A 26692-nucleotide genomic window follows, 5' to 3' on the forward strand; every position below is an offset into this window, starting at 1 on the left:
CATACAAACGAATGGGGAGAGCCGTAAACTGGCATCTACCTGTGGCAAAATTGTCCGTGTCTTCTCTTATAAAACAGTTATTTTATTGTACTAAACTCCACACATAGTTCACTCCTAAAGGATTTTTTAGTGTAACATATGTTGAAGATTGGCGGAAAGGTGGTCAAATCATTATATGATGAGCTGTTTCCTCAGTTTATTCAGCGTAATGAAGCATCTCCTCCATAAACATCCATTAAAAAACGGCCTCGTTATGCAATTTTAGGCTAAGCCTGTAGACCTACTATGTAGAAGAGCTCTGACCCTGGGCGTTTAGACACGCCCCCAGCTTCCCGTAGCGTTGCCCCGGCGTCGATGTTTTATTCCAGCATTTTCTACAAATGTGAGATCTTGAACTGGTTTTTAATGCACTAGGCGCAATATAGTTAATCTTTGTAATAGCTACATGTGACTGTCGTTTAAATTAAAGCATTAATTGGGTACTGCCCTTTAAGCGCAGCAGGAAGTTGGAGTTATTTTCATCAGTTGTTTATGTTTAAGTTCCTGGAAACGACTCCGCATCAGCGATGTTAAAACACACGATACAAACACCCGGACTCGTGATTTTACTCGGTTTATTTTTCGGGAATTTCACATGGGGATGGTTTCAAAACAAGGCGAAGAAGCACGAGCATGTTTACACAGAGACTTCAGACAGCGAGGACCAGAGCTGCTTATGTCATGTAAGTTGATTTGATGTGTCTGAAGCTATCCTGAAAAAAAGACACTTTAATGTTATTGTCAAAATGTCAATTTTTGATGTAGTTCATAGTATTTCTGGCATGTTCTACTGTCGCGTTAATTTGACGTCATTATGTCCGCAGTTCGCTGTAGCTCTTTTGCGGTTTAATTTCTCCTGTCAAAGTTCATGTAACGTTACATCTCCTTATTTATATAAAATGTACACCAAGTTAGATTTTTAACCCTTGTGCGTCAATTTAAAAAAGTTACTCAGAGGTCCTTAGAGATATAAAATGTCCACGTCAAAAAACTGCCATAATAATATTATATATTAATATTATCTTCCACTCTCACTGACTTAGATTTTTTAACCAACATCAGTCCTGATCATAACTACCAAATATTCATTCATTTTTAGGATTTTAATCCTTTAAATGCCACTGTTGTTTTTTTACAAACACACACATTTCTCAATACACACATACAAAACACACTCTGACATCCATTCCAACACACACACACAATTTTAGCTGCATCATTTATTCAGTTGGCCTGCAGTGCTCTATAATACAGCAAACAGAAAATAGGGAAAAAGCATGTATTTGCTCCATAGGTTAAACATGAGAAAAATGGTGCCATCTGGTGGAAAATATAAAAATTTAACTTTTGAAGCCAGAGGCTCCGGAATAAAAGCATAATATCATAGAATTCATGATTTTATGCTTTAATGGCACTGGGATCAAATATTGCAGTTTTAATAGGTTTCAATGGGGGCATTTTTGTCCTGAAGGTCCTGAGTGTAACTGTTTTGTGTACACAGTGTATTATAGATGTATTATAGAAACTGAGGAGGTTGAGGTTGGCTAAATTTATGCCGTTGGCATTAACACAGCCAAAATGATGGAAAAAACAAAAATGAAAAAGACAAAAATGCCCCGAAGATCGCACAAGGGTTCACAACAAAGTCAAGAGATTTATCATCTTTGTTTTCATTAAATAATGTATTTTATTGTAAAAGTGTACATGCACCGTGATGGATACCTATTTTCAATCATTTCATTAAATTCTAAGAATAAACAAGTTCTGATCAAAAATCTTGAACATTTATGTTCGCAAACCGTCAGTTAATCAGCGTGGTGTTGTCCTATTGGTCTGTGAGAGTCGCTGACGTCAGATGGGTTGTGGGATTTGTAGTCTTTCGTCCCTCCGTCAAACTTTCACTGCAGCGGTCAGCGCGTCAGCGAAGAACTACGCCAAGTCGCATAGGGGCGTGACTAAGGATGACGTTGCTTTGTTTGGAGGAGGGGCTCCGTGGCTGAATTTTCACGCGGTAGTTGGTTGAGTTTGACAGCTCATCTCTAGTAGTGGCTGATGATCCCAGAGGAGAGTTAACTTCACATTACATGACCAGCATCAGGGATGACATCTGCTAGAAACTGCCTGAAGACTGCAGAACGTGCTAAATAAATGACAATAAAACAAAGATCTGCATTTAAACAGGAATGGCTGGGAACAGATGTAGTTTTTGGGAAATATCTGTGTTTGCTTTGGGATTTATTGGACTTTTACACTCAGAGCAGGTCAGAGATTTTTACCCACCAAATTAAATGACTTCTGTTTCATTCTTTAAGATATTTTTCTATGTTATTGACATAGTTAGGGCCTAAGGCTTGGTGATTTTAAAGATGTTATGCAATATTTAAAGTTGACCAATAGGGCTTTGGTTGATACCAATATATACAAAGTAGGATAGCTTTTACTTGTATACAAATTTATTGATTGCCGATTAGACGTCCATCAAAATACTGAATTTAAATGAATGCCATTTATATTTTAAAAAGAAGGTGAAAACAGAATACCTGTTCTGTCCAGTCAGGCATATTTATCCGCGATAATCTCAAAATAACCAAATATGTTTAGATTTAATCGACCTGGCTGGTATAGCAGTCACTATTAATAATCAGTTTATTATTATTTAATCAAATCCAATCAGTTTTATGTAAAAGTGCTCACTCAAAGCAACATGCTGGTCATATCGCATGAGAAAACAGACAGCTGAGAACCTCACAGTGCCATGAAAGAGACATATGTTCATAGTTTTTGGCACAAACAAGGTACTTTTTTCGCCTTTTATCAAACGTGTGGTGACGGGTGGTTTTAAAAATATATTTTCTGTTCTCTACAGTTAACAGGTGTCTTGGATGACTGTTTCTGTGACATCGAGAGCATTGACGTCTTCAACAACTTCAAAATTTATCCTCGCATTCGCAAGCTCACAGAAAGAGACTTCTTTCGATACTATAAGGTAAATTGGCTCAGTGAGTTTTTCTGACTGGCCGAGTCTTGAAGGTTTTACAAATGCGCCATTACAGCTTTTTGCATTTCCTTTAGAAGTGTTGGCTGGTTTAGGATTTGAAGGGGAAACAATCTGAACATAAACATCCAAATTTGTAATTGATCTGATTTTAAATAAATAATGTCTGACTGTGTATTGTGAATTTTAATTTGGCATTTGTAACTTAAAACTACTGTGTTTGGGGGTCTGGGTAGCTCAGTGAGTATTGATGCTGACTATCACCCCTGGAGTTGCGAGTTCAAATCCAGGGCGTGCTGAGTGATTCCAGTCAGGTCTCCTAAGCAACCAAATTGGCCTGGTTGCTAGGGAGGGTAGAGTCACATGGGTTAACCTCCTCGTGGTCGTGATTAGTGGTTCTCGCTCTCAATGGGGCGTGTGGTAAGTTATGCATGGATCGTGGAGAGTAGCATGAGCCTCCACATGCTGTGAGTGTCCGCGGTGTCATGCACAACGAGTCACGTGATAAGATGCACGGATTGACGGTCTCAGAAGCGGAGGCAACTGAGACTTGTCCTCCGCCACCCGGATTGAGGTGAGTAAACGCGCCACCACGAGGACCTACTAAGTAGTGGGAATTGGACATTCCAAATTGGGGAGAAAAGGGGATAAAAACCCCCCAAAGCTACTGTGTTTGAATGATGCTGCATCCAGGCCACTAGGTGTCAGTGTAAGTATAAGATGACATGAACATAAACTTACTGAGTGCACCTTTAAGATGATTATGCAAGAATGAATCTGCTGGAGTAATTTTGCAAAAAACCAAAGATGAATAACAGCTCCTGTATTAATCGGTTTTACCGATTAATCGGTGCTGATAGATGCCGATATTTTGTAATTATTTTTTTTATAACCATGCCAGAAGTGTGATAAAAACAATTACTGACACCTCAAAAGGATTTGTTGTATCTTAATTTTTCATGATTGTCAGCATTCATCCATATTTGTATCCTCACTTCAATGCATATTTTGTCATTTTGATTATCAAGTGTTCTAAATTAAAGCGCAGGCACGCAAAGAAAAATGCCACCTTCATTTGGTGAATATATATAGGCTATAAAAAGCTTAATTTGGTAAATACTTAAATATAGTGCATTTTAATAGAGCCAAATCTCCGTCATTTCAAAATAAGAGTCCATGGTATTGTTTTGGGCTTGTTCATAGTTAAAATCCTCTCGTTATGCACCAAATCTGAATTTTTTCTGGTTATTATTAGGATTTTCATGGACAGTAATCTTCATCTGGGATTGTATTAATTTTGTACTGTTATAGCCTCTATGTCTGTGCCCTTCACAGTAAGAAAAGTTGAAAGCTCTGTCCCAAATGACGCACTATGCACTCAGCCATGTAGTGTATGAAAGTGTATTGTCGTCCCAGATAGAACACAGAAGCATTCGCCATTTAACAGCTGACGGAAGTGACGTTTCAAACGCACATGATGTGTTGCCGCTAGCTTTAACGCGTTAGCCAACCTCAGTTCAACTGAGTATCTCAAATAACGTACATTTTCGTGTGGTGATGATAAAGCGTTCAACTCACATTTCTAAGGTGCTTTGTTTACTAAAGTTTTGCCAGTCGCTACATTCTCCATTATTTACAATTGTTTGTCAGACCAGCAACGAGGCAACAAATGTTAAGCCGCGAGCGCTGAGTGCTTGAAGTGTCCAATATTCCACACTTAAGTGCATTATCCGTGTACACTTCTTTTTGTTGCATTTTCTGTGTTAACATACTACTTGCACTACTCACACTTAAAAATGACGTGGAATAGTGCAGAAGTGTGCCGTTTGGGAACCACCTTAAGATTTTGTAAATTTATTTATTTTTTTTATAACTATCGGCCGATTAATCTGTTATCGGCCTTTTCTGACACCTTAGGTATCGGCATCGTCAGTATTCACTGTCGGTCGACCTCTAATCTGTAACGCGAATGGTGTCTGATGTTCTAACAGTCTGGATAAATTAATTAAATGGCCTTGTATTCATAGTCACGGACGTGGCATGATGAATGTGGCATGACGTCATACAGACTCATTTGTTGGCAGAATCTAATCCTGAATTTGAAGCCCACTGTTAAGAAATGATATTAATTGTGAACACAAACCAAAGCTCACAGTAATCTTTCTCTGCAGGTGAACCTGAAGCGACCGTGTCCGTTTTGGCCTGACGATGGCCATTGCTCCATCAAAGACTGTCACGTAGAGCCATGTCCAGAGGTCAGAGTTCAACACTGACACTTTCCAAATGATTTCCAGTCAAATAGACAAGCTTTCAGTGTCATTTGTTTATTTGTGTTCATTTAACCTTGAGGTGAATGGAAACTTCCTGAGTTAAAATCTAGTTTTAAAATACATTCCTCTTGATTTTGCAGTGATGAGATGTTCTGACAGCTTTACATTTATTGTTACAGAAGTAGTTTTGCCTACGGATACTTTCCTTTAATAATTCAATGAGTATTTACTGTATCCTTTTTTATGTCCTTTTTCCTCCAGAGCAAAGTCCCCGTGGGAATTAAATCCGGCAACTACAACAAGGTGAGAGACTTTGAAAATAAACATTCGTAATTAACGTTTTGTTTATACTTTTTGTAATAATTGCCCCGTCCTCGCAACAGACGTTCAGTTGAATATCTGCTTTCCCTCTCTAAACATATTGTGTAAAACTTCTCAAGTGGGTTTGATTTGAAGTTTCAGGTGAATTAAGTTTATAGAAATTTAGTTCTTGAGCTTTGAAATGCATTTACTGTTTTTTTTAAGCTACTTTTACATGAGCTTTGAGGTTTGTGTACATCAGGGCTTTGGTTGTGATTGCACGGGCGACTGACCTGATGATGTTAAGTGTGTTTTGTTTGTTAAAGGTCTCAGGTTTGTGTCATGGAGTGGAGACTAAAGTGTTTAAGGTTGAGTCAGCACTCGGCGCTCTCTATCTGTCTCTTTATATAATATCAGTTGAGTGTTTTAAAGTGTGAGAGTGTCCTAAATGCTGCATACTTGTCTGATAATAGACGTGCAGGTTATTTTTAGTTAGCTGTAAGTGTTAACACATCAGACAGAGGACAGATCACAAGCACATCTAGATACATTTGTATTTTTTGCATGCCATTGCTTTAATTTAGAACACTTTATTATCTACTCAAAAGAAAACAAATATGCATTGAAGTGAGGATAAACATATGGATATGTATTGTCAATGATGACGCATTTAGATACAGCAAATCCCCACAAGGTGTCAGTGGTTGTTTTTAGTTCACCTCTAGAGACAGCTGTTATACTGCAGAACCAAACCGTTCTAACCGTAGAATCCACAAGCGCCGGCCACAGTCGTAGGAATAATAATAAATAAAAACTTATTGGCATAGATTTTTGTCGATAACCGATAGTTCCATAAAGCAACTATTGGCACCGATTAATTGGTAAAACCGATATATCGGTCTACCTCTAGTATTTAATGTCAATTCTGTTGATCGCAATTAATCGCTATTACAATATCAAGGTAAATAATCGACAATTATGATTTTTATTTAATACAAATTATTTTGTCTAAATCGTGCAGCCCTAACGTGATGTGAAATGTTTGAAATATGGCCGAAACCGATGTCTAATATAAATGCTGATAAACATAAAACAATTTAACAACAGCAAATAAGGGGTCCTGGATAGCTCAGCGAGTTCGAATCCAGGGTGTGCTGAGTGAGTCCAGCCAGGTCTTCTAAGCAACCAAATTGGCCCGGTTGCTAGGGAGGGTAGAGTCACATGGGGTAACCTCCTCGCGGTCGTGATTAGTGGTTCTCGCTCTCAATGGGGCGTGTGGTAAGTTGTGCGTGGATCGTGGAGAGTAGCATGAGCCTCCACATGCTGTGAGTCTCCGCGGTGTCATGCACAACGAGTCACGTGATAAGATGCACCGATTGACGGTCTCAGAGGCGGAGGCAACTGAGACTTGTCCTCCGCCACCCGGATTGAGGTGAGTAACCATGCCACTATGAGGACCTACTATGTAGTGGGAATTGGGCATTCCAAATTGGGAGAACAGGGGATACAATTTAAATTAAAAAAACAACAGCAAATCAGATGTATACTTACTCAAATTTGCATAAACTTGAAAAGAAAAAACCTTGAAAACAAAGTATTGACTATCCATTGACAAATCTATTGGTAGATTTTGGAACTGACACAAGGGAAATTTAACACTGTTATCGGCTGATGCCGTTAATCGCAAAATGGCCAAATATTGGCTGATTAGTCAGCCTTGCCGATATATCGGTCTGTCACTATTATAAAGACTTGAAAAGGCTTGAATTGGATGGTTTTTCTCCATCATTATTATACAGCTTTCCGGAATACTTGATACTTCTGATTGGTCAGTGCAGCCACTCTGCAGTGAAGTAAAGGGATGGAAATTATTCTGGTTCCTCTTAACGATTCCGGATCCTTAACGGTTCAATTAACAGTTCTTTTAGTGCTTTTTGATGAAGAAATATTTGGAAATTAGACATGCAATTCTTATTCAGCAGCTTGTTACCAAATGATTAGATGATTTCAGGCCACCGCTTTCCATTGGTGTCCACATCTCCCTGGCAGGGTTCATTTTGCAACAATGTAAAACAGTATAGAAACATATTACATCTCATATTTGAACTTAGGCCCATTCTAATTGGTCTGTGTTGTGTTTTCTCCGCTAGTACGCTCAGGCTGCCAACAACATCGATGACATCATAGAGTGTGAACAGGCGCATGAATTGGGTGCCATTAACAGCACACTGAGGTAAACTATACACAATAACAAAACCTTTCACTTCCTTTTGCTGTTCACTTCTTCAAAAACATGTTTGTTCCCTCATACTACAGTAATCAGAGTAAAGAAGCGTTTGCAGACTGGGCTCACCATGACGATGCTCAAGATCATTTCTGTGGGTTAGACGGTGAGTTTGACTTTTGATTTTAAAACAGAGCATTACTAAACAAATCTCCCTCTCTGAAACAGATGTGGTTATTTACTGTGTACTGGTAGAAAAAGAAAGTGTCAGTTTGGAGGTTATGTATAGATCTTTTAGAGATATGATTACATGGTGAAAAGTTCTACATTACAGTGTGATATAAAACTCAACTAAGTCATGATATATGAGCAGTTTCTTATTCATAAAACAGCACACATGACATTTACCTTAGATGTTTCTTGAACATATGGTGTATGTTATGTAAACGGATAATTACTTAACACACGTCTCTCTAGAATGCTTGACTATGATCGGTCAATGCTGGTATTCTGCGGATTGAATATTTTTGTATGATGAGCATGAAACTGTAGGCACCACATTTCCTACATAACATAACACTCCACATTCTTTTTCTTCTCACTTAATAATATAAATTATGGGGTGTTGACCAATAAGCTTGTCTGAGATTAATATTTATGGCCTTTTTTACAAAAAAAATAACTTCAAAAATGTCAAGTGGTGTAACCAACCATCAAGTTAAAGGTATTAAAATACCCTCCTTGAATCTTTGATACACGTGACTAAACCGTGTATATTATAACTTTTTTTTTATATAGATATAAAAAATCTGTTTTATCAAGGTATAAATATTTTTTTACAAATATCATGATTTTACTAGGACTGTCAATTTAACACGTTCATTTAGTGCAATTACAGGGTACCTGCGTGTCCTTAAAAAGTCTTAAATATCTTACATAAATTACAAGTAGTCTTAAATTTCGTTTGCTGAGGTCTTAAATTTTGGGGCATGAATAGAGGAGACGCTTAAAACAGCAGAATCTGTGTGAGACATTATCATCTCTCTCTCTCTCGTGCATCCATCATTTAGCAGCTGACGCTTGAGTTTAGTGTGAGCGCGCACAGGGAGGTGCATTTTTACTGAACTTATGATGTTACACATGTATTAACCTTCATAAACCTGTTAATCCGAAATGCAAATGGCGTTATTTATTTATTTATTATTTTCTCCCCTTTTTCTCCCCAATTTGGAATGCCCAATTCCCAATGCGCTCTAAGTCCTCGTGGTGGTGTTGTGACTCACCTCAATCCGGGTGGCGGAGGACGAATCTCAGTTGCCTCCGCGTCTGAGACCGTCAATCTGCGCATCTTATAATGTGGCTTGTTGAGTGCGTTACCGCGGAGACGTAGCGCGTGTGGAGGCTTCACGCCATTCTCCGCGGCATCCACACACAACTCACCACGCACCCCACCGAGAGCGAACCACATTATAGCAACCACGAGGAGGTTACCCCATGTGACTCTACCTTCCCTAGCAACCGGGCCAATTTGGTTGCTTAGGAGACCTGGCTAGATTCACGCATATGGCGTTATTTTGCATCTCGGTAAGCGAGCAATGCGCTAACACTATTACTCCTGCTAATAATCAACAAAGCTGTCAACGTTGCAGTTTGCAAGTTGCAGTGGTCTTTTGATGCCTTTCAAATCTTGGCGCTTCCTTATTTTACAGCAACTTTGACAAGAATTGTAAAGCTAACAGAACTACTCTCCTTCTCTCTAGATCTGACATACACAGGTGTTTTCTGTGCCGGCTGAATCAGTCAATTTAAAAAATGTTGTAATAATATACAAAACAATAATAATATAAATATATAAAATTATAATTTTAATAATATACATAATATGAAAATATATTATCTATATTTAATATTTAGTATTCAATCTGTTTTCAAAATACATCATAACTAATTATGCAGTACAGTTCTCTTTCATAATTGAATGTTAACATTTTCAGTACATATTCTCAACTTTAAACGGCCATTTTTAAGGTAACTGATGAGTTTTTATTTGAGATATTTCACACAAAAATGAAAATTGTCATCACTTACCTTCATGCTGTTGCAAACCTGTATGACTTTCTTATTTCAATGGATATCAAAAAGAGATATTAGGGAGTTTCAGTCACCATTCACTTACATTGAATGAAAAACAAGGTGCAGTGACAGTGAATGGTGACTGAGACTAAATGTTTTGCACAACATCTTCTTTTTTGTTCCACGACAGAGAGAAATTCATACAGACTCAGTGATGACAGAAATTTCATTTTTAAATGAACTGCCCTTTAACTACCTGTTAAAGTATTTATTAAAGGTATCTGCCAAGAAAAAATATATAAATGTTCTTCAGCACATGCTAGACCTTATTCACAGCAGCGGCATCTTTAATCTTTAATGAGTATGACAATGAGGCTGTGCGGGATAGACATACAGTCTCTTCGATGAGATGTACTGCAGTTTAAAGTGTTTTTGGATCATTCTGTGTACAAAACACAAGAAATCTCTTTTCAAGAACACTCAGTATACATAAAACTCCAGACAACATGAGTTGGGGAAAATCAGATGGGATATTGGAGCTTTTTACAGCTTTATACCGTGCATGCCATTGAAGAAATGGTAAGTCTATCCCTCACAGCTTCATTTCCATTCTCATTAAAAATCAAACATGGTGCTTCTGTGAATAAGGTCTATAGACCAATCCTCTTGTTTACAAAAATGTCAGCGCATGCGCAGTAAGTGGTGGCAGAAATCCTGCTGACAGTTGTGTAAGATTTGACAGATTAGATGATTAAAACGAAAGTATGACACAAAACCATCATAAATACAAACATACTCTTAGCGATACAATTGCTATAATAAAGTTAATAACAAATATGTAATCATGTTCGCTATAAATTTTTGCTGAGTTGAAATGATCTCAGTCCAGTCAGCTCTGTTGATGGCTTGAAGCCACAGCAGTCAACGAGAACCCTCTGAATCAATTTTCAGCAACATAATCTGGCCACCACTTCTGTGTTTGACATAAGCAGTGACATTGCCAAAGCATCGGTCTATTGCATCACATCTAGCTGGAAAGCAAGTGACTAAAGAGAAGGGTCACAATATAGGCTACATACTTTAGGCTGCATGCATTCTTAATGAATTCATTTAGAGTTTTAATGTTGTATTAACTTACTGTAATAAATGCACAATAAAATAAAAAAAACATGTCCAGAGACATTCAAGTAGCCTCAGTGGTTTTATATTTACCAGCTAATTCTAATAAATTAAATTTTTTCGAACCTGCAGAAACCCTGAATTAATTATATAAAAAATAATGCTTAAAAAAAAATGTACGCAATTAATCATTTCCCAGGACCATAATAACGAAGACATTTGAGCAATTTAAACTTGAAGTACCACCTGTTTTCTCCAGGGGGCAGTAAGTGAAACTCCAGCTGTATAGGCAACACACATCCTATACAGAGAACAAACCACACTCACCGACAGCAGACAGCACAAGATGAGAACACGTTCTTGCATTCAAATACAGCTTGATGGAGCGCAAATCAGAACACAGGGATCTCAAGACATGTTTTTCTAAGTATTAAACTACGTTTAACTTGACGCAGTGACCTAAAAACAATATTTATGATGACGCAACCAAAGTGAGATGCTCCAAAAGTGTCCGTCTGATGCAGGTGTACATTGACACTTCCTTAGACAAGACCTTATAATAAATCTCAGACTGATTAACAAATTTAATTGCAAAATGAATTGCTGTGAACTGTAGGCCAGTGATTGGCTGAAGTTCAATAATATGCAAATTAACAATATATTGTATTCTAAAGCCACTTTATGTATTGTCTTATCAATTGCTTTACTCCTCTGCCACAATAACGTAATGCATTTTAATTATCTGTATATTATTTCACAGTGTGTGTATATATATATATCACAGTATATACTGTATTATTTATGAGGGGCTTTCTCAGCAAATATTTATATATGCAATTAATTGCAGTTAATTATTTGATTAATTAATCGTCACACCATCTAATTAATTCGATTAAACATTTTAATCGGTTGACAGCCCTAGATTTTACAATTTTTTAAGTCATTAATATCAAGATGTTTTGGGTTACTCCATTTGACCTGAACATATATACATTTGCATAATAACATTTTAAACATAATGACAACTTTAAAATAACATTTTAAAGCTGTTTTACTGCTAAGATAATAATTATAACAACAAAAGATAATTTCAGACTTCTCATGCAAAATGTCTTTTATTTTAAATTATTTTGTTATTATTGTTTTACCTTTGTTTATTTTAAATGTATTTATTTAAAAAAATTATTTTCTATTTTAATCTTTTTTTAAAAAAAATATTTTTTCTTTGTCTCCAGACAGTTACACCACTTTGACTTTAAGCCCCAGAAAAAATATCAAAATTACCTTTGAAATTAAAAACACGTTTATTCAAGTAATTGTTTTGGGCGAATCGCATTTTTATTTATTTTTTAATAACTTAATTTATCTGGACATTTTTGTAATGTAGTAATTATTTGAACTGGCAAACTCGACCAAACACTTTCTTAACAATATATTAAAAAGGGCAAGTGTCAGTTTAATGGAAGTTTGTGTGTGCTAATGTAACTCATCAGAGAGAATAAGACTAACAGTAGTGTGTGTGTGTGTAGATGAGATGTCTCCTGAATCGGAGTATGTGGATCTGCTGTTGAACCCAGAGAGATACACGGGATATAAAGGACCATCAGCCTGGAGAGTGTGGAACAGCATTTATGAAGAAAACTGCTTCAAGTGAGACACACACACACACACACACACACATGCTGCTGTTCGGTGGTCTTTCATTGATTTTTAATGTCAATGGTTAATTTTTAGGCCAAGATCAGTGTATCGTCCTCTCAATCCTTTGGCTCCCAGTCGAGGTGTGTTTGCTTTAATCCAGCATTTACATGTATAATTAAAGACAGGTGTGCACACATGGGCTGTTTGTGTAACCAGACACCTTTTGTCTGTCTTTTCTCTCTGCACAGGTGATGATGATGGTGAGCTCATATTTGTTTAGTATCTTGTTTTATTTGCTGTTCTCTGTTTTTATATCAGTGTAAAGGGCTTTTTAATCTTGGTTTGTTGTGTTCTCACAGGTGAAGGATTCTACAAGTGGCTTGAAGGTAATGGAGTATTTCAGCATGAGCATCTCTGAACACTGTAAATCTGATGAAAACACAGTCAGGGGTCTGAAATATTGAACCATCAGTGTTTTTTCCTCATACATCTTGCTTTTGTTTGTTTTGTTTCCTGTTCCTATCAGAAGTAGAGATTAATTCTTTGCTTATTCAGTCAGACACAGAGATCACATGTGGTGCTTTATTGGTGAACGAGCTCGTCTGTAAACAACCTCCTGCTAACGCTAATGTGCCAGCTAACGCTCAGTGTTTCCTATAAATGTGCGATTGCTTACATTATTATCTGAAACTGAGAGATGTGGTAGATTATTATTTATTTGACTGATACTGATACCAAATTCAGACTATAAAGTCAACACACATGTTCAGGCAAGCAGCAAAAAAAAAAAAAAAAAAAATTGTTTTTATGCTAAGCACCACCTTCAACCACCGGAGCAGAAACAAATAAATTATATAAAACAAAAAAATTTATAAACAAAAATATAAAATCATGATTATGATTTAAAATGTAATTAATATAATATTGCTGAATTATTGGTAACACTTTACAATGGTCTATCTGTTAACATTTGTTAGCAATGTGAAAGACTGGTAGAGAGCATGCCAAGACGCATGAAAGCTGTGATTGAAAATCAGGGTTATTCCAGCTAAATATTGATTTCTGAACTCTTCTTAAGTTAAACATTGTGTTTATAAATGAATATGAACTTGTTTTCTTTGCATTATTGGAGGTCTGAAAACACTGCATCTTTTGTGTTATTTTGACCAGTTGTGCAGATAAATGCTCTAAATGACAATATTCTTATTTGGAATTTGGGAGAAATGTTGTTGATAGTTTATAAAATAAAAAATGTTCATTTTACTCAAACATATACCTATAAATAGTAAATCTAGAGAAACTAATAATTTTGCAGTGGTCTCTTAATTTTTTCCAGAACTGTGTGTGTGTGTGTGTGTGTGTGTGTGTGTGTGTGTGTGTGTGTGTGTGTGTGTGTGTGTGATATATATATATATATATATATATATATATATATATATATACTTGTACTGTATATATATATTATATTATGTGTAATTCCTGCTTCAATTAAAAAAATAGCTGTATAATCTCAACCAATAATGTCTCTTTGAGCTCTGGGCTTCGGTTCAAATGACTGGGTGAACCCCGGTTCGATACCCACTTTAGCTGGTATAAACACATTTTTCAATCACAAAAACAAGAGGAACATTGGTTTCTGTACAACAAGAAATCATATCAATCAGACAGTCTCTTCCTGTCTAAGTGAGCAGCTCTTGTCCAGAATAAACTGCAAAGTGGACCAGACTTTATGTTTAGAGTCAAAAGTCCTGACTATGCAAGACTGCGCAAATAATTTTTGATTTCTGATTCTGAGAAGTCTGAAATATTCTCTCCTGACATCTGTAATGATGGACTGTATTTTGATGTGCGCTGCAGGTCTGTGTTTGGAGAAGAGAGTTTTCTATCGTCTGATCTCCGGTCTGCACAGCAGCATTAACATTCACCTGTGTGCTGAATACCTGCTGGATGGTAAACGCTCTCCACCTGCATCATACTACTGCTCAGTGCATTCGTAAGTAGTGTTTGTTCATTTCCTGTCTTTTGTATGATCCTAGAGGGTTGGGGCAAACCAGTTTGGGGTCCAAACGTCCATGAGTTCCGTCAGCGGTTCGACCCGGCAGAGACGAAGGGCGAGGGCACTCGGCGACTGAAGAACCTGTACTTCCTGTACCTGATCGAGCTGAGAGCGTTGTCTAAAGTAGCTCCGTACTTCGAGCGCTCCTTCATCAATCTGTACACAGGAAACAGACAGGAGGACACGATGACCAAAGATCTGCTGCTGGAGATACTCAACGAGACCAAGTGAGAGGAAAATGTCTATTGACTGACTAATACAAGCAGATTCATACTGATTATTAGAGGGTGTTCAAAAATATACTTTATTTTCACCATCACCAGTTCTATAATCTGCAGTTTTTATTGTGCAATTGATTTCCAGTTAATAATTATTTATATATATATATATATATATATATATATATATATATATATATATATTTTTTTCATTTTATCAACGAATCTTGCAAAAACTATTTAGATAAAAAAGAAATTCTACTTTTTATTGCATGAATAAAATTAAGTCTCTTTTTATTTAGTTATAATAATAAAATGATATTAATATAATACATTTAATTTAGATTTTTTGCATTGTGAATATATATATATTTATTTATTTATTTATTTATTTTTATTATTTTTTTTTTTTGTAGCCATTATTATTTAAAACATTTAGCATTAACATGTTAATTTACTTTTTAGTAATATTAATGTACATATGTAAAATACAATTATACAGTTATTATAAATCATGATAAAATTGGTTTTACTTAATGAGAATTTCAGAGGGGAAATGGGCTTAATTGTCATGAAAATAAAGTCACAGTGCAAAAAGAAAATCTGAATTATCTTAAAAATAGGCTTAATTTTTAAAATATAAGTTCTTATTTTTTTCTTTTGGTTCTGAGAGAAAATAGAACCTGGACATTTCTTAAAGGTGCAGTATGTAAGATTCAGAAAGCCTTGTTATTAATGACACCTGTGGCCGTTAAGTGAACTGCAGCCTGTTGCTCGTGATCGCGCTCGTGCACACACTCCATAGGGACGCAAGTGAGTGAGCATCGGCCAAAACAATGACGTAACGTACAAAGAGACTGAACGTGATTCACTGGCATCATGCTGACAGATGAGCATAATTAAAATTACACAGTTATGATCGTTTTACTACAAACTTTGAGACTAAATGAAAACTACTTATCAACTAACATAGCATACTGATACACACATACAGCTACATACTACTGAACTATACCAGACAGTTTACTGTTGCACTGTTATGTTGCACTATTGTATGTTTTGTATGTCATAACCAGCGTATTTGCTTAAATTTATCCTGTATACATGACTGTAGAGCTGAGGAGGGCGGGGCCGGGCTGGAATGAGACACACCCGGTCCCCAATCAGCCTGATGGGGCGCGCGAGGGATAAAGGCGGCCGGGGACGACAGTTCGAGAGAGAGAGAGAATTACAGACAGCTGTGCTGTGTTTTTAGTTGTGTGTTTTTGTTTGGGTTTTTGTTTAATAAATTATTATTTAAGTTATCAAGCCGGTTCTCCCCTCCTCCTTTCCGCTTTTTCTCTCTCCGGAGAGATGCTTGACCACGCCTCCGCTGCCACAATGACTTTTAGTATAAAGAGAAGATCGTTGAAATTATTTGAATGTTATGAAGCAAGGTAGCAATTCGTTAGCATTAGCAGGCAAGATCACGTTAGCTAAAATGACACAATCAATCCTTATGGCACTATATTTCACATGCTTTGCAGTTATGTAAGTTTACCTGTCCAATAAGAAGAACACCAATTCAGGGTCGGTTTTGATCCCCAAAACCGAACGAAGGTCCCTCCAGGAATCAAATGCCCTGCCGATGTTCACTCTAGTTTTCTCTCGACCACGATCACGTTCCCGCTTAGCCAGACGGGATTCAGTAGATCAATTGTTTTATTTTTTTGCTTACTCTGAGTTTGTGTAGGAGTCGGTGTTGTGCTGAGAGCCGGACGTTTGCTGGATTTCATCTCTAAGATAACGTTATCTAGTGTTGCAGTTTGTTTTCGCTGTTGAATAGTGGAAGAGACGCACTGAGGCTCTCGGGAGCGCACATAAACGTCACATCCTTTGGATTTTCCTGGCAAAAACCGACCCACTCCCTTCGCATGAAAATCAGTCTACAGGCTTTAATAGGCAACCTATTAAGTCCAGGAAGGGCTCATTTTTTAAGTTGCGTTACCAGCCGTTCACACATTGGCAAAAAAAAGGCAAATATTACATGAAAATTGTTACATATTGCACCTTTAATGAGGTGAATTCACCTGAATAGATATACAGTAGTCAGTGTAAATAAACTGTATGTATTTTTATTTTTTTTACATTTTAGTTGAATATATTTTTCTGTTATTTTTTTTACTGTGTGTGTGTTTCCGCAGAGCGTTCCCAATGCACTTTGATGAGAGCTCCATGTTTGCTGGACACAAAATAGAGGCAAAAACATTAAAGGTGAGTAACAGCATCACACATTCACACACACATGCTTTACAGACATGTGTCACACAGTTTCATTATGATTAAACAGGTTTTTAATGGTCTTTATTTTATGAGGGTAATGAAAATGAGAAGTCTATTGAATTTGAATGTGTTATCGGTAACTTGCAGGTGGCTGTTATAATTTGACTTGGTTCTTTTTATATGATCATTCAAATGCATGAGATGAATATCTTACTAGTATACACAAGTTTGGACACACTTGACTGAATTTCTCTTTCATATTATCTTTAAAAGCGTTTGATCTAAAGGCTTATGCGTAAATACTTATACTTCTATGATTAAAAAAATGGAAAAGAAAATTACAATAACTGAACAGTACAAGTTCAGTTATGCGTTTTGCATAAGGACAGATCATTTACATGAGTGCTCATTTGTATAGATCAGGGGTCAGCAACATATGGCACGAGTGCTAGCATTGACACACGGAGGGGTAATCACTGGCACGTCAGCAATGGCGAGAGAGGAGTAGACTATTTTATCTAAATGAAACTCCGCACCATCATTCCAGTCTACGTTTTGATGTAATCCTTCCTCATGATCACGCAGTGTGTTTTCATGAGCTGAATGGGAGACTAAACAAAAAGTTCAAATGTGACTGCAGTGTACCCAACAGCCATTGACCATTTTATTGATTTGATGGTTAAAAGTGTCTCTGTATATCAAGTGGTTGAGACTTATTCACAGTAAAACAAGAAACCCGTATAAAGAAAGTAAATAGAGTGAATTTTGATTTCATGTTGACTTGACTCATTACTTTCTGTCTAGGAGGAATTCAGACTTCATTTTAAAAACATCTCTCGTATCATGGACTGTGTCGGCTGCAGTAAATGTCGACTTTGGGGAAAGTTACAGGTACAAACTACAGCCTTTTTCCTCATAGTGAAGAGTGTACTGTTCTGCGTCATTCTTTTATGTTATGTAAGACAAAGATAAACCCAAATGAATGTGTGTCCCATCAGACTGAGGGTCTGGGCACGGCTCTCAGGATTCTCTTCTCTGAGAAAGAAATCAAGAATCTTCCAGAAAACAGCCCGTCAAAGGGCTTCCAGCTCACACGACAGGAGATTGTGGCTCTTCTCAATGGTTTCTCCAGGTAAACCATGGTCGATTTGTTTGTTACAGAAGCATATAATGGCACGAGTGTGTGTGAGATTCTCAACTGAGGTCTGTAAACATGCATTTAACTTCAATAATATGACAATTTCCAAATGAAACCGAATATTCAGCACAAAATTATGCAAAATATTGATATCTCCATGATTTTATCCATCAGGATTTAAGAAGATTTGTTTATTACTCAGTATTCTTACATGCACTATAAAAGTTTGATTTTAGTCAGACACAAACAATTATTAGTTTTTTTTTTAAATGTCATTCAAACCGGTATGATATTTGCAAAGCCGGACTAACAGACCTACACTGAAAACCCTAATAAGTTGACTTTACTCAACTGAATTAAGTAATGGTGTCTACAAAACTTGTGTAATTAAGTTCACTTCAGGTTCATATAGATTGAACTTAACTATTTAAGTTAAAGTAACTAGATACAAGTAGACTTCACTCTGATTTGCTATTTTGATGTTGTTATTGCTGCTTAATCGTTTAAATTAAAATGACTAAAATTTAGGTCATACAATAACACCACTTAAATAAAGAAGTTTATAATTGATTCTAGGTCAGTCATGAAATAAACGTATTTCTCCACAGAAATGCACTTCAGTTGCACATGCACAAGAAGAACTGAGATAGTGCAAAAGGGATAATTCACCCAAAAATGACACTTCAGTCATTGTTTACTCACCCCTGTGTTGTTATAACTCAATATGACTTTCTTTCTTTTTCTGAACACAAAGGGAGAAATTGTGTAAAAATGTTGTGCTCAGTGATGTCCTACAATGGCAGTTTATGGTGACCACCTCTTCAAGCTTCAAAAGAACACAAACGTATAGTCGTTTGATCTTAACGTAACATGAGATCGTGAAACTCTAATGACTGCACACGAGAGCAGCACTGCAGTTCACGCCTGACTGAGGAGAGGAAGAAAACACAGCTCACAGTCCAGACGCGCTCTAAACTTTCCAAACAGCTTCAGGTGATGTAGATCGCAAAGTATGAGGAAATTATAATGCAAAAATACAAAATAAATAAATAAATACAGAAGCACTCTTGTTGTGGAATAAGCAGAGCCGGAGCTGACGCTCAGCTTAAGCAAAACTTGCATGTCGAGCGTCTTTAAAGGAAACATCTTTAATGCAGTTCCATTTAATGCGTTATTGCTTTATTAAACTTAAAATCGTAACAAAACTGGCATTTCTCTGTGCGGTCAGCGCCTATTCTATGAGTTGCACGAAGTGTCCCGATCTAAGGGGGAGAGATTGAAACTGCACACGACTGATGCACACTCTGTCACGGGACGCTCATCCCACGAGCGCACACACTTAATGCAGCTAGATTATAACATGATGACTCATGACTTATTGAATCAGAATATATATGTCACTGTGCATTTCTTATCGTGAAGAAAATTGGCAATATGCAGCTTCATTAATAAGAGAGAGTTTGTTTTTTTATGAGTTAAAGATGGATTGAAGTGAACAGAAAGGTGAGAGAGGGTAGTCTTCGCCCCATTATACACCGCAACAAAATACATTTTTGTTGAGTATAATATTAAAAATACAAATATTTTAAAATATCTAAAAATCCTTTAAAAAAGATGCATTCACCTGAGAAGCAGCATATCAGATATTTAGACTTTTAGAGAATAGATCTTGAATATAAGTGTATTTAAGATACATTCTCTTAAAGCAAGTCTAAATATCTAATATGTTACTTCTCTAGTAAATGTATCTTGTTTTAAGGATTTTTAGACAATTTTCACTTGATAACAATAGGATTTTTTTGTAGTGAAATTTTTACTGAATTAAACATAATAAAAAGTATTTTTTTTCCTTTAATTCAGTGAATGTCATGTAGAGGTATTTTTAAAAGATGATTTTGTCCTCTTTATTGTTAGTAAGCACGTTTAATATAACCTTTTAAGTCGGGGCACAAGCTGAATAATCGGTTAAGAGCTGATGATTAATCGTTGCAATAATCACCCGAATAGTTGAATAATCGTTCTAATAATCGTTAGATTAGTCGATTATCAAAGTAATCGTCAGTTGCAGCCCTAGATAGAATGTACTGTCACTCGTCACTGCTGGTTAGGACAAAAACTCTGATCACCACAGAAAATATACTGTGTCATTTGCCGTCAGAATAGGGCACAGTGTGACTGTGACTGCCTGTAGCCTCCTGTATGTTTCTGTTTGATTTCTAAATACTCTGTTCAAAAAAATAAGGCTGGACATAGAAATGCATCAATTCCTCAACTACATACTCTTCAGACATGTTTAGTTCTGTTCTCTGTTTTGTGTAGCTGTGTTGTGTTCTGTTGTCACTATCGCTGCGGAGGACCTGTTTTTAGATAAACAAAATTAGTTTTTGCTTGAATGCCCCAATGTCACGAGGGGTCTGCGTGAACTTTTGCGCTCGTGTCCTATCATGAACGCGTACAGGATGTTATTTTGAAGCTTAAAGAAGTGGTCACCATAAACTGTCATTGTATGACATCACCGAGCACAACATTTTTACACAATTTCTCCCTTTGTGTTAAGAAAAAGAAAGAAAGTCATATAGAGTTATAACAACACAGGGGTGAGTAAACAATGACTACATTTTCATTTTTGGGTGAACTATCCCTTTAACCTAATGGTGACATCACACCAAACAACTATTTGCAATAAAACAACATAATACTACAAAAGAGCTAAAACATCTATGAATTCCTAATAACAACTATTTAAATACCCCCATATGTTCCCGCTGTCCAAAGAAACAGAATTAAATATTCAAGTGCAAGGCATTATGGGTATTCCCCACAGCCTAAATTTTGTACTCAATAGTTTGAGTTATTAACACTAAAAATAAGTTCAAGGAAAATAGATATTTGAGTTATGAGCCCAAAACTTGACATTTCAACAACTTGATTTTTCCACTTTCCAGTAAAGTCAACATAAGTGTTTACAGTGTAGATACTATCAACATGTATTGAATCCGGCATATTTGTCATCCTTCTTTGAAATATTTGATTACACACTGTCATGTACAGTGTTGGGTAAGTTGCATACTGTAAAAATAGTAATCCACTTCAAATAACTCATTCTTAAATTTTAATCAGATTACTTTACTAATTACTTTATTGAAAAAGTTTCTAAAACACTTTTTCGCTCAACAAATCCAAAATAATGTCTGTATTTCTTGTTCATTATTACACACGTCATAAACTCATCACTTCACATTTCTCCTTCACAGTGACTCTTTACGAGGCCGTAATTCATGTATTCTACATAAATAATATATTAGAAATAAGAATAACCCTATAATGTACTTTCAAGTAATTAAATTAATTGAAAGTCAGTAACTAATCTAATTACAAGAATTTAAAATGTAATGCATTACACTACTTTTTTACTAAGAAGTAATTAGATTACAGTAACTATCACGGGCATGTATACTGTACATGTATACTTGATCATTTATTGTTTAATAATTTTTTTTTGCCATGCTGGTGTAGTTTTGGTTACATTAACAGAAAATAAAAGCTGTTTAAGAGGTGAAAAAGTTATTATATAAATGAAAATATTAAGAAAGTACATTTTTAATTCAGCAAAAAACCGCAATTGCAAGCTGTTTTACTTCCGAAAAGTGACGTATCACTTACTTCATGTGAAACATGATATTAAACAGTGATTTTATCCATTGAGAATTTTAATGGATGGTGAAAAGTGGACTCTAAATGATAGAAAAATTTGAGGGATTTGTGACATCAACCAAAAAGGAAAGTTGTTACAGAGGGGGAGCAAGTTATTACATTTGAATAAAACATTACAAAGACTTTTCTTTTCTTTGCAATAACATGCCTTGATGTTCACAATAAGACCAGTAACACGTTAGGAAAGTAAAAGAGTCAGTTTTAATTTCATGTTGACTTTAAAAACAAAAGAATAAAGAAAAACAATGCAAGGGATTATTTAACCTCCTAGGACCCCTGTGTGACTGCTGTGATTTTTTTTTTTTTTTTTTCCTTTCCCCTTTTTGATTTGTTACTATTAGCACCTAATAAACATGCAAAAACATATATTTTTTTTAGACCAAATAGTTTTCCTAAAATTGTATGTCCACATACATTATAAATTCTGAATCTATGTACTGATTATCATTGTCTCATGTCTGTCAAACATGTTGAGTGATCCAAACATCATCTGCAGCCTGAAACTGAACTTTTGATCAGATTTTAGGAGTGAATGCACTTAACTGCATAGAGAGCTATAGGATGCTCCCTTGCTCCCTATTTAGTGAATGACTTAACCTCCAGTGTGCTGTCTGTCTGCACTGGTCTCAGAACAGTTTGAAATGCACCTTATTTTCATCCTAACTCCATATAAACCCTCTGAAAGCAAAAATTTCTCAGCTTCTGCATGAACCCATTGATTCTCAGTGTGATAATGCACAGTGAATATTGGATATTTTAACTTAAACTGAACATATAGTCCACGAATGTGTTTAACAGTGTGCCGTTTCGCGATATATTGCTTAAATTTTAAAAATGGCATATCGGATGAAACTAGAGACTCTAATCATTTGACTAAAACAGATTTCAATGTAAAAACTTAATTAGGTTTCTGACCAGATGTAGTTTTGTTGGCGTTTCAACCAAACACAAACTCCTCTGCGATTGCCGCCATGTCGTTTTGTCACATGACTTCGTGCATGGAAAGTTTAACATTTTACTGACAGCACAGAGTCTCCTGAACTGAGATCAGTCGGTTTAAAGGAAATTAAATTATGCGTTGTGTTTAGCTAAGCCAAAATACAATGTCCATACATGTGGACCCAGGGTCGCATGAGGTTAAGTTACCAGAACGTTTCTCTGCTGTAATAAAATGTCTTTAATTACACTCACCAAAAACAAGCAAATGATGATCTCACTACAGTCTCTCTCTCTCTCTCTCTCTCTTTCTCTTTCTCTCTCTCCAGACTTTCCACCAGTATAAAAGAGTTGCACAACTTCCGTATGCTTCTGAAGGATCATAGGTAACACACCTCCAGGCCACCAGGTGGCACCAGCCCAGTGGACTCTGCAATTGTCTTATCCGCCCCAGAAAAATTCCTCTCTCAGGGACTGCAGGATAGATGTCTGCAGAACCCTTTTACCCTAGATCACATGTCAAACCCTTCTGCTCAGATTCCACGCTTAAAGAGTTACAAATACTGACTCATAATCGCTCAAAACGGCAGCTCTCAGCTCCGAAAACTTCTGAAAAAAGATTTTATGCTTTGACTTCAGATGTGCAGGCTGTTTAGGCATCTCTGTGCGTGTAAACAGATTTCAGACTTCTCGTTTTTCTTGGTCATCTCTGACAGATTAGACTGTTCATGTCTACAGTTCACAAAGGGGTGGTGTTTTTTTTTTTTTTTTCTTCGTTCACTTGTGTTTGTATATTTGTTGGTTGGTCTTTGTGTCCAGGTTAGTTTCTGCCAATTACAATGGTAATTACATTTTTTTCTTTCTTTCAGAACAGTTAAAGAATGTGTTTTCATAATTTTGCGTGTCCCTGAAATCTGTGCGTATATGTTGGATTTTTTAATGCAGTAGCTGCATGCATATGTCTTACTGGCATTCCTAATCCGTAATTTTTTATGTTTAAGGGACCATAGAATTTATTTAAAGCATTAGTTCACACACAAATCATTTACTCACCCTCATGTTGTTTCAAACCTGAATGACTTTTGAAATCTGACATTTTTTTCAAAGATGACAAAAAAACACAATCACTTTGTATAAAGCTGATAAAACTTATTGTATATAAAGAGGAATGTTTGAAGAACAAATAATGCTGAAACTAAAGGTATACCTTTATTTATTCAACTTGACCATTTCAGTATATTTTTGGCACTCAGACATTGTTAAAAATTGGTACGTTCTGTGCAGTTGTTTTGATAGAGGGAAACAAGATACAGTTCTAGTTTTAACATTATCTGTGCTTCAGACATTCCTCTTTAAAAGAACAAAAGTATTAGCTGTATGCAAAGTGACCCACATTTGGATTTTGACCTGAAAATGTGTACAATTTAACAATTTGCACACGGAGCCACATTGAGATCCCCATATCTCTGGGATTGAACCATAAGGGGCCTTAAAAATGAAGATACATTAAGAAAAGTTTGTTCTGAACCAGAATCTAAAAGGATATTAAGATATCTTTAAAACTTCTGGAGTTAAAGGCATGCCAACTTTGGAAAAATAACACACAAAAAGTGCTTTTTCCCATTTTTGAACTGTCACCATTGGCATATAATGCAACAAGGACTGCTAATGTCAACTGATTTTAGCAACTGAACTACCAATCTCTATGTAAAAATAAAATAATGTTGCTGTCACCTTTATAAAGTTATTTTTTTGATCTGTGGTTTTGCTCCAAAATCATAGGTGAAAATTGCATTTTGACCCCGCTCTACAAAACAGTGGATTACTCGGTAAATATTCGTCCATGGCATTTAATATTTTGGATTTCTTTCACCAGAAAAAAAAAAGATCAAAATCAAATGTTTTAGCTGAGAAGCTCTGGTTGAGTTGGCATGGAATTACTTTATAATTAAAGTAGTCCATACAACTTCTGTGCTATATTCCAAGTCTTCTGAATTCATACAGTGATGAACAGGCCCAAATGTAAGTGATTTTTTCACTAATCTCCTTCATGTTTGCATATTTTCCAACAGGCCGTTGGTTGTCATGTTTCACGTGAGTGATTACAATGTGGCAAATTCGAATACGTCAAATACTCGAATGAGATTTGAGAGCTTTGGCGTAGTGGAGGATTTTCAGTGAATAACAACTTGAATTTGGGTCTGTTTTTTAATTAAAGTTATTGTGTGACTTCAGAAGACTACTATGATACTTGTGAAGTCCTTTTTGGAGCTTGAATCTCCTTTTGTGCTTCTCAAAAGACATTCAAACAGGTTTGGAATGACGTGGTTGAGTAAATGATAAATTTTTATATTTGGGTGAACGATCCCTTTATTTTTATAAGCTTGAAAGAAGTAAATGTAGCTTTGAATTGTTACAAGTTTAAGCATCACATAACAAGCAATAATATTCCTCCATTCAGTCCAGACTCGTTAAATGTATGCAAGGCCAATAGAAACAGAATTCAAATTGATTACATTTTGACCCAAGCCTCAAAAGTTCTTGACTATTATATTTATAGCACGGCTTCTCTAAGAATTCTTAAAATATCGCTTGAAAGGTGTCGTTCCTGACATTGTTTGCAAACGTCCCTTCAAGACGTTTCTATTAATAACTTCAAAGCGGCGCATGCGCTTAAATCACCTGAAGACGTCATCTAAACACGTGTGATGAGTGTTGTATCACAAACGGCTGTTTGATTTAACACTGAAACGTGAAGCGATTTGAACCAAAGCTGCTTTGATCTGCTCGACTGTCCTGGAATTTTTGTTTTTTACTTTAGTTATGAGTCAGTTTTGCTGTTTCTTCTCTTTATTTTTCTGTCTGCCTTTGTCAAGAGCTAATCATTCTGGAGGAATCATTTTATAAAGCGATAATCGCATAATGTCGGCTTGAAGTTAAAATGAAGAGCAGCTATTTGTGTGTGTGTGTGTGTGTGTGTGTGTGTGTGTGTCGGACTGAGCAGCGCATGCTTTTGACAAAACAAGAACATTCAGTGTGTTCGACTTGTCTGCCTTAATATTTCCAAAAATACTGTATATATTGCTCATGTCTGCCTCCTGTGATTATGATTTCTGTCTCCTGTAACTGTTAAAAGGCCTGATTGTTCACATTTAGCTCAGAAAGGTAAAAACAGAGAAGTGGTGACAGCCTACGATTGGATCAGATATTTGATGTTATTGCATCTTTGGAAGAATAATAAGCAGGTGCATCTGCAAACTTCTCGAATTTTCTGTGCTGGCTTTCTGCAGAATACGAAAGGGATTTAAGCATTGTAAAATATGTTTAACACAGCTGAGAGTACTTCACTCTTATTGGTAGCTGAAAGCAAATCAAATTAGCCCAAAAGTTGTATTAAACCAAAGTAAATGTGTGAAATGAGGGGTGTTCCAACTCTACGGGAACTTATTCCCTGTCGGCCTGCTGATAATTGTTAAAAACTTGAATAAATCTGCCCTTCACAACCTCAGTCGAGATCTTCTCTGCCTTTATAATGTTCAGAACATCATCTGGTGTTTCTGAAAGAACGACATCAGACATTTCAAAGATAAAGATGCTTCTGTATTGTGTGTTTGTGTCAAGAATATTTATTTAACAGGAATAAATACATTTGTCTGGTTGTCACTCACTGCATTTTTGTCTTTCTGTTTTCAGTGTTTCTTTTGTGA

The 26692-nt window shown here is 36.2% G+C and overlaps 1 protein-coding gene across 2 annotated transcripts; it reads left to right on the forward strand.

Moving 5' to 3' along the window:
- Nucleotides 1–302: 302 nt before the first annotated feature.
- Nucleotides 303–26657, forward strand: LOC127426493 (ERO1-like protein beta). Of its 2 annotated transcripts, none has more exons than XM_051673350.1 (16): nt 303–722; nt 2906–3025; nt 5206–5289; nt 5566–5607; nt 7755–7837; nt 7921–7994; nt 12550–12670; nt 12755–12801; nt 12910–12921; nt 13021–13047; nt 14519–14611; nt 14698–14944; nt 17119–17188; nt 18002–18088; nt 18196–18329; nt 23315–26657. In XM_051673350.1, exons 1-16 carry the CDS (start codon nt 567–569, stop codon nt 23373–23375), a joined length of 1458 nt encoding a protein of 485 aa, XP_051529310.1. In that variant the 5' UTR covers nt 303–566; the 3' UTR covers nt 23376–26657. The 2 variants fall into 2 exon arrangements, with proteins under 2 accessions (XP_051529310.1, XP_051529311.1); XM_051673351.1 differs by lacking the exon at nt 303–722 and adding an exon at nt 2099–2300.
- The last annotated feature ends 35 nt before the right edge of the window (nt 26658–26692 follow it).

Source organism: Myxocyprinus asiaticus, chromosome 35 (genome assembly GCF_019703515.2).
Source record: "Myxocyprinus asiaticus isolate MX2 ecotype Aquarium Trade chromosome 35, UBuf_Myxa_2, whole genome shotgun sequence".
Classification (NCBI taxonomy): Eukaryota; Metazoa; Chordata; class Actinopteri; order Cypriniformes; family Catostomidae; genus Myxocyprinus; species Myxocyprinus asiaticus.

What these genes read in the sequence shown, in the direction of transcription:
- LOC127426493 (XM_051673350.1), top strand. Translation starts at nt 567, where the DNA reads ATGTTAAAACACACGATACAAACACCCGGACTCGTGATTTTACTCGGT. An exon ending in AATCCGGCAACTACAACAAG is followed by an intron (nt 5,608 to 7,754) that starts GTGAGAGACTTT and finishes TTTCTCCGCTAG; the next exon opens with TACGCTCAGGCTGCCAACAA. An exon ending in TAGAGGCAAAAACATTAAAG is followed by an intron (nt 17,189 to 18,001) that starts GTGAGTAACAGC and finishes CTTTCTGTCTAG; the next exon opens with GAGGAATTCAGACTTCATTT.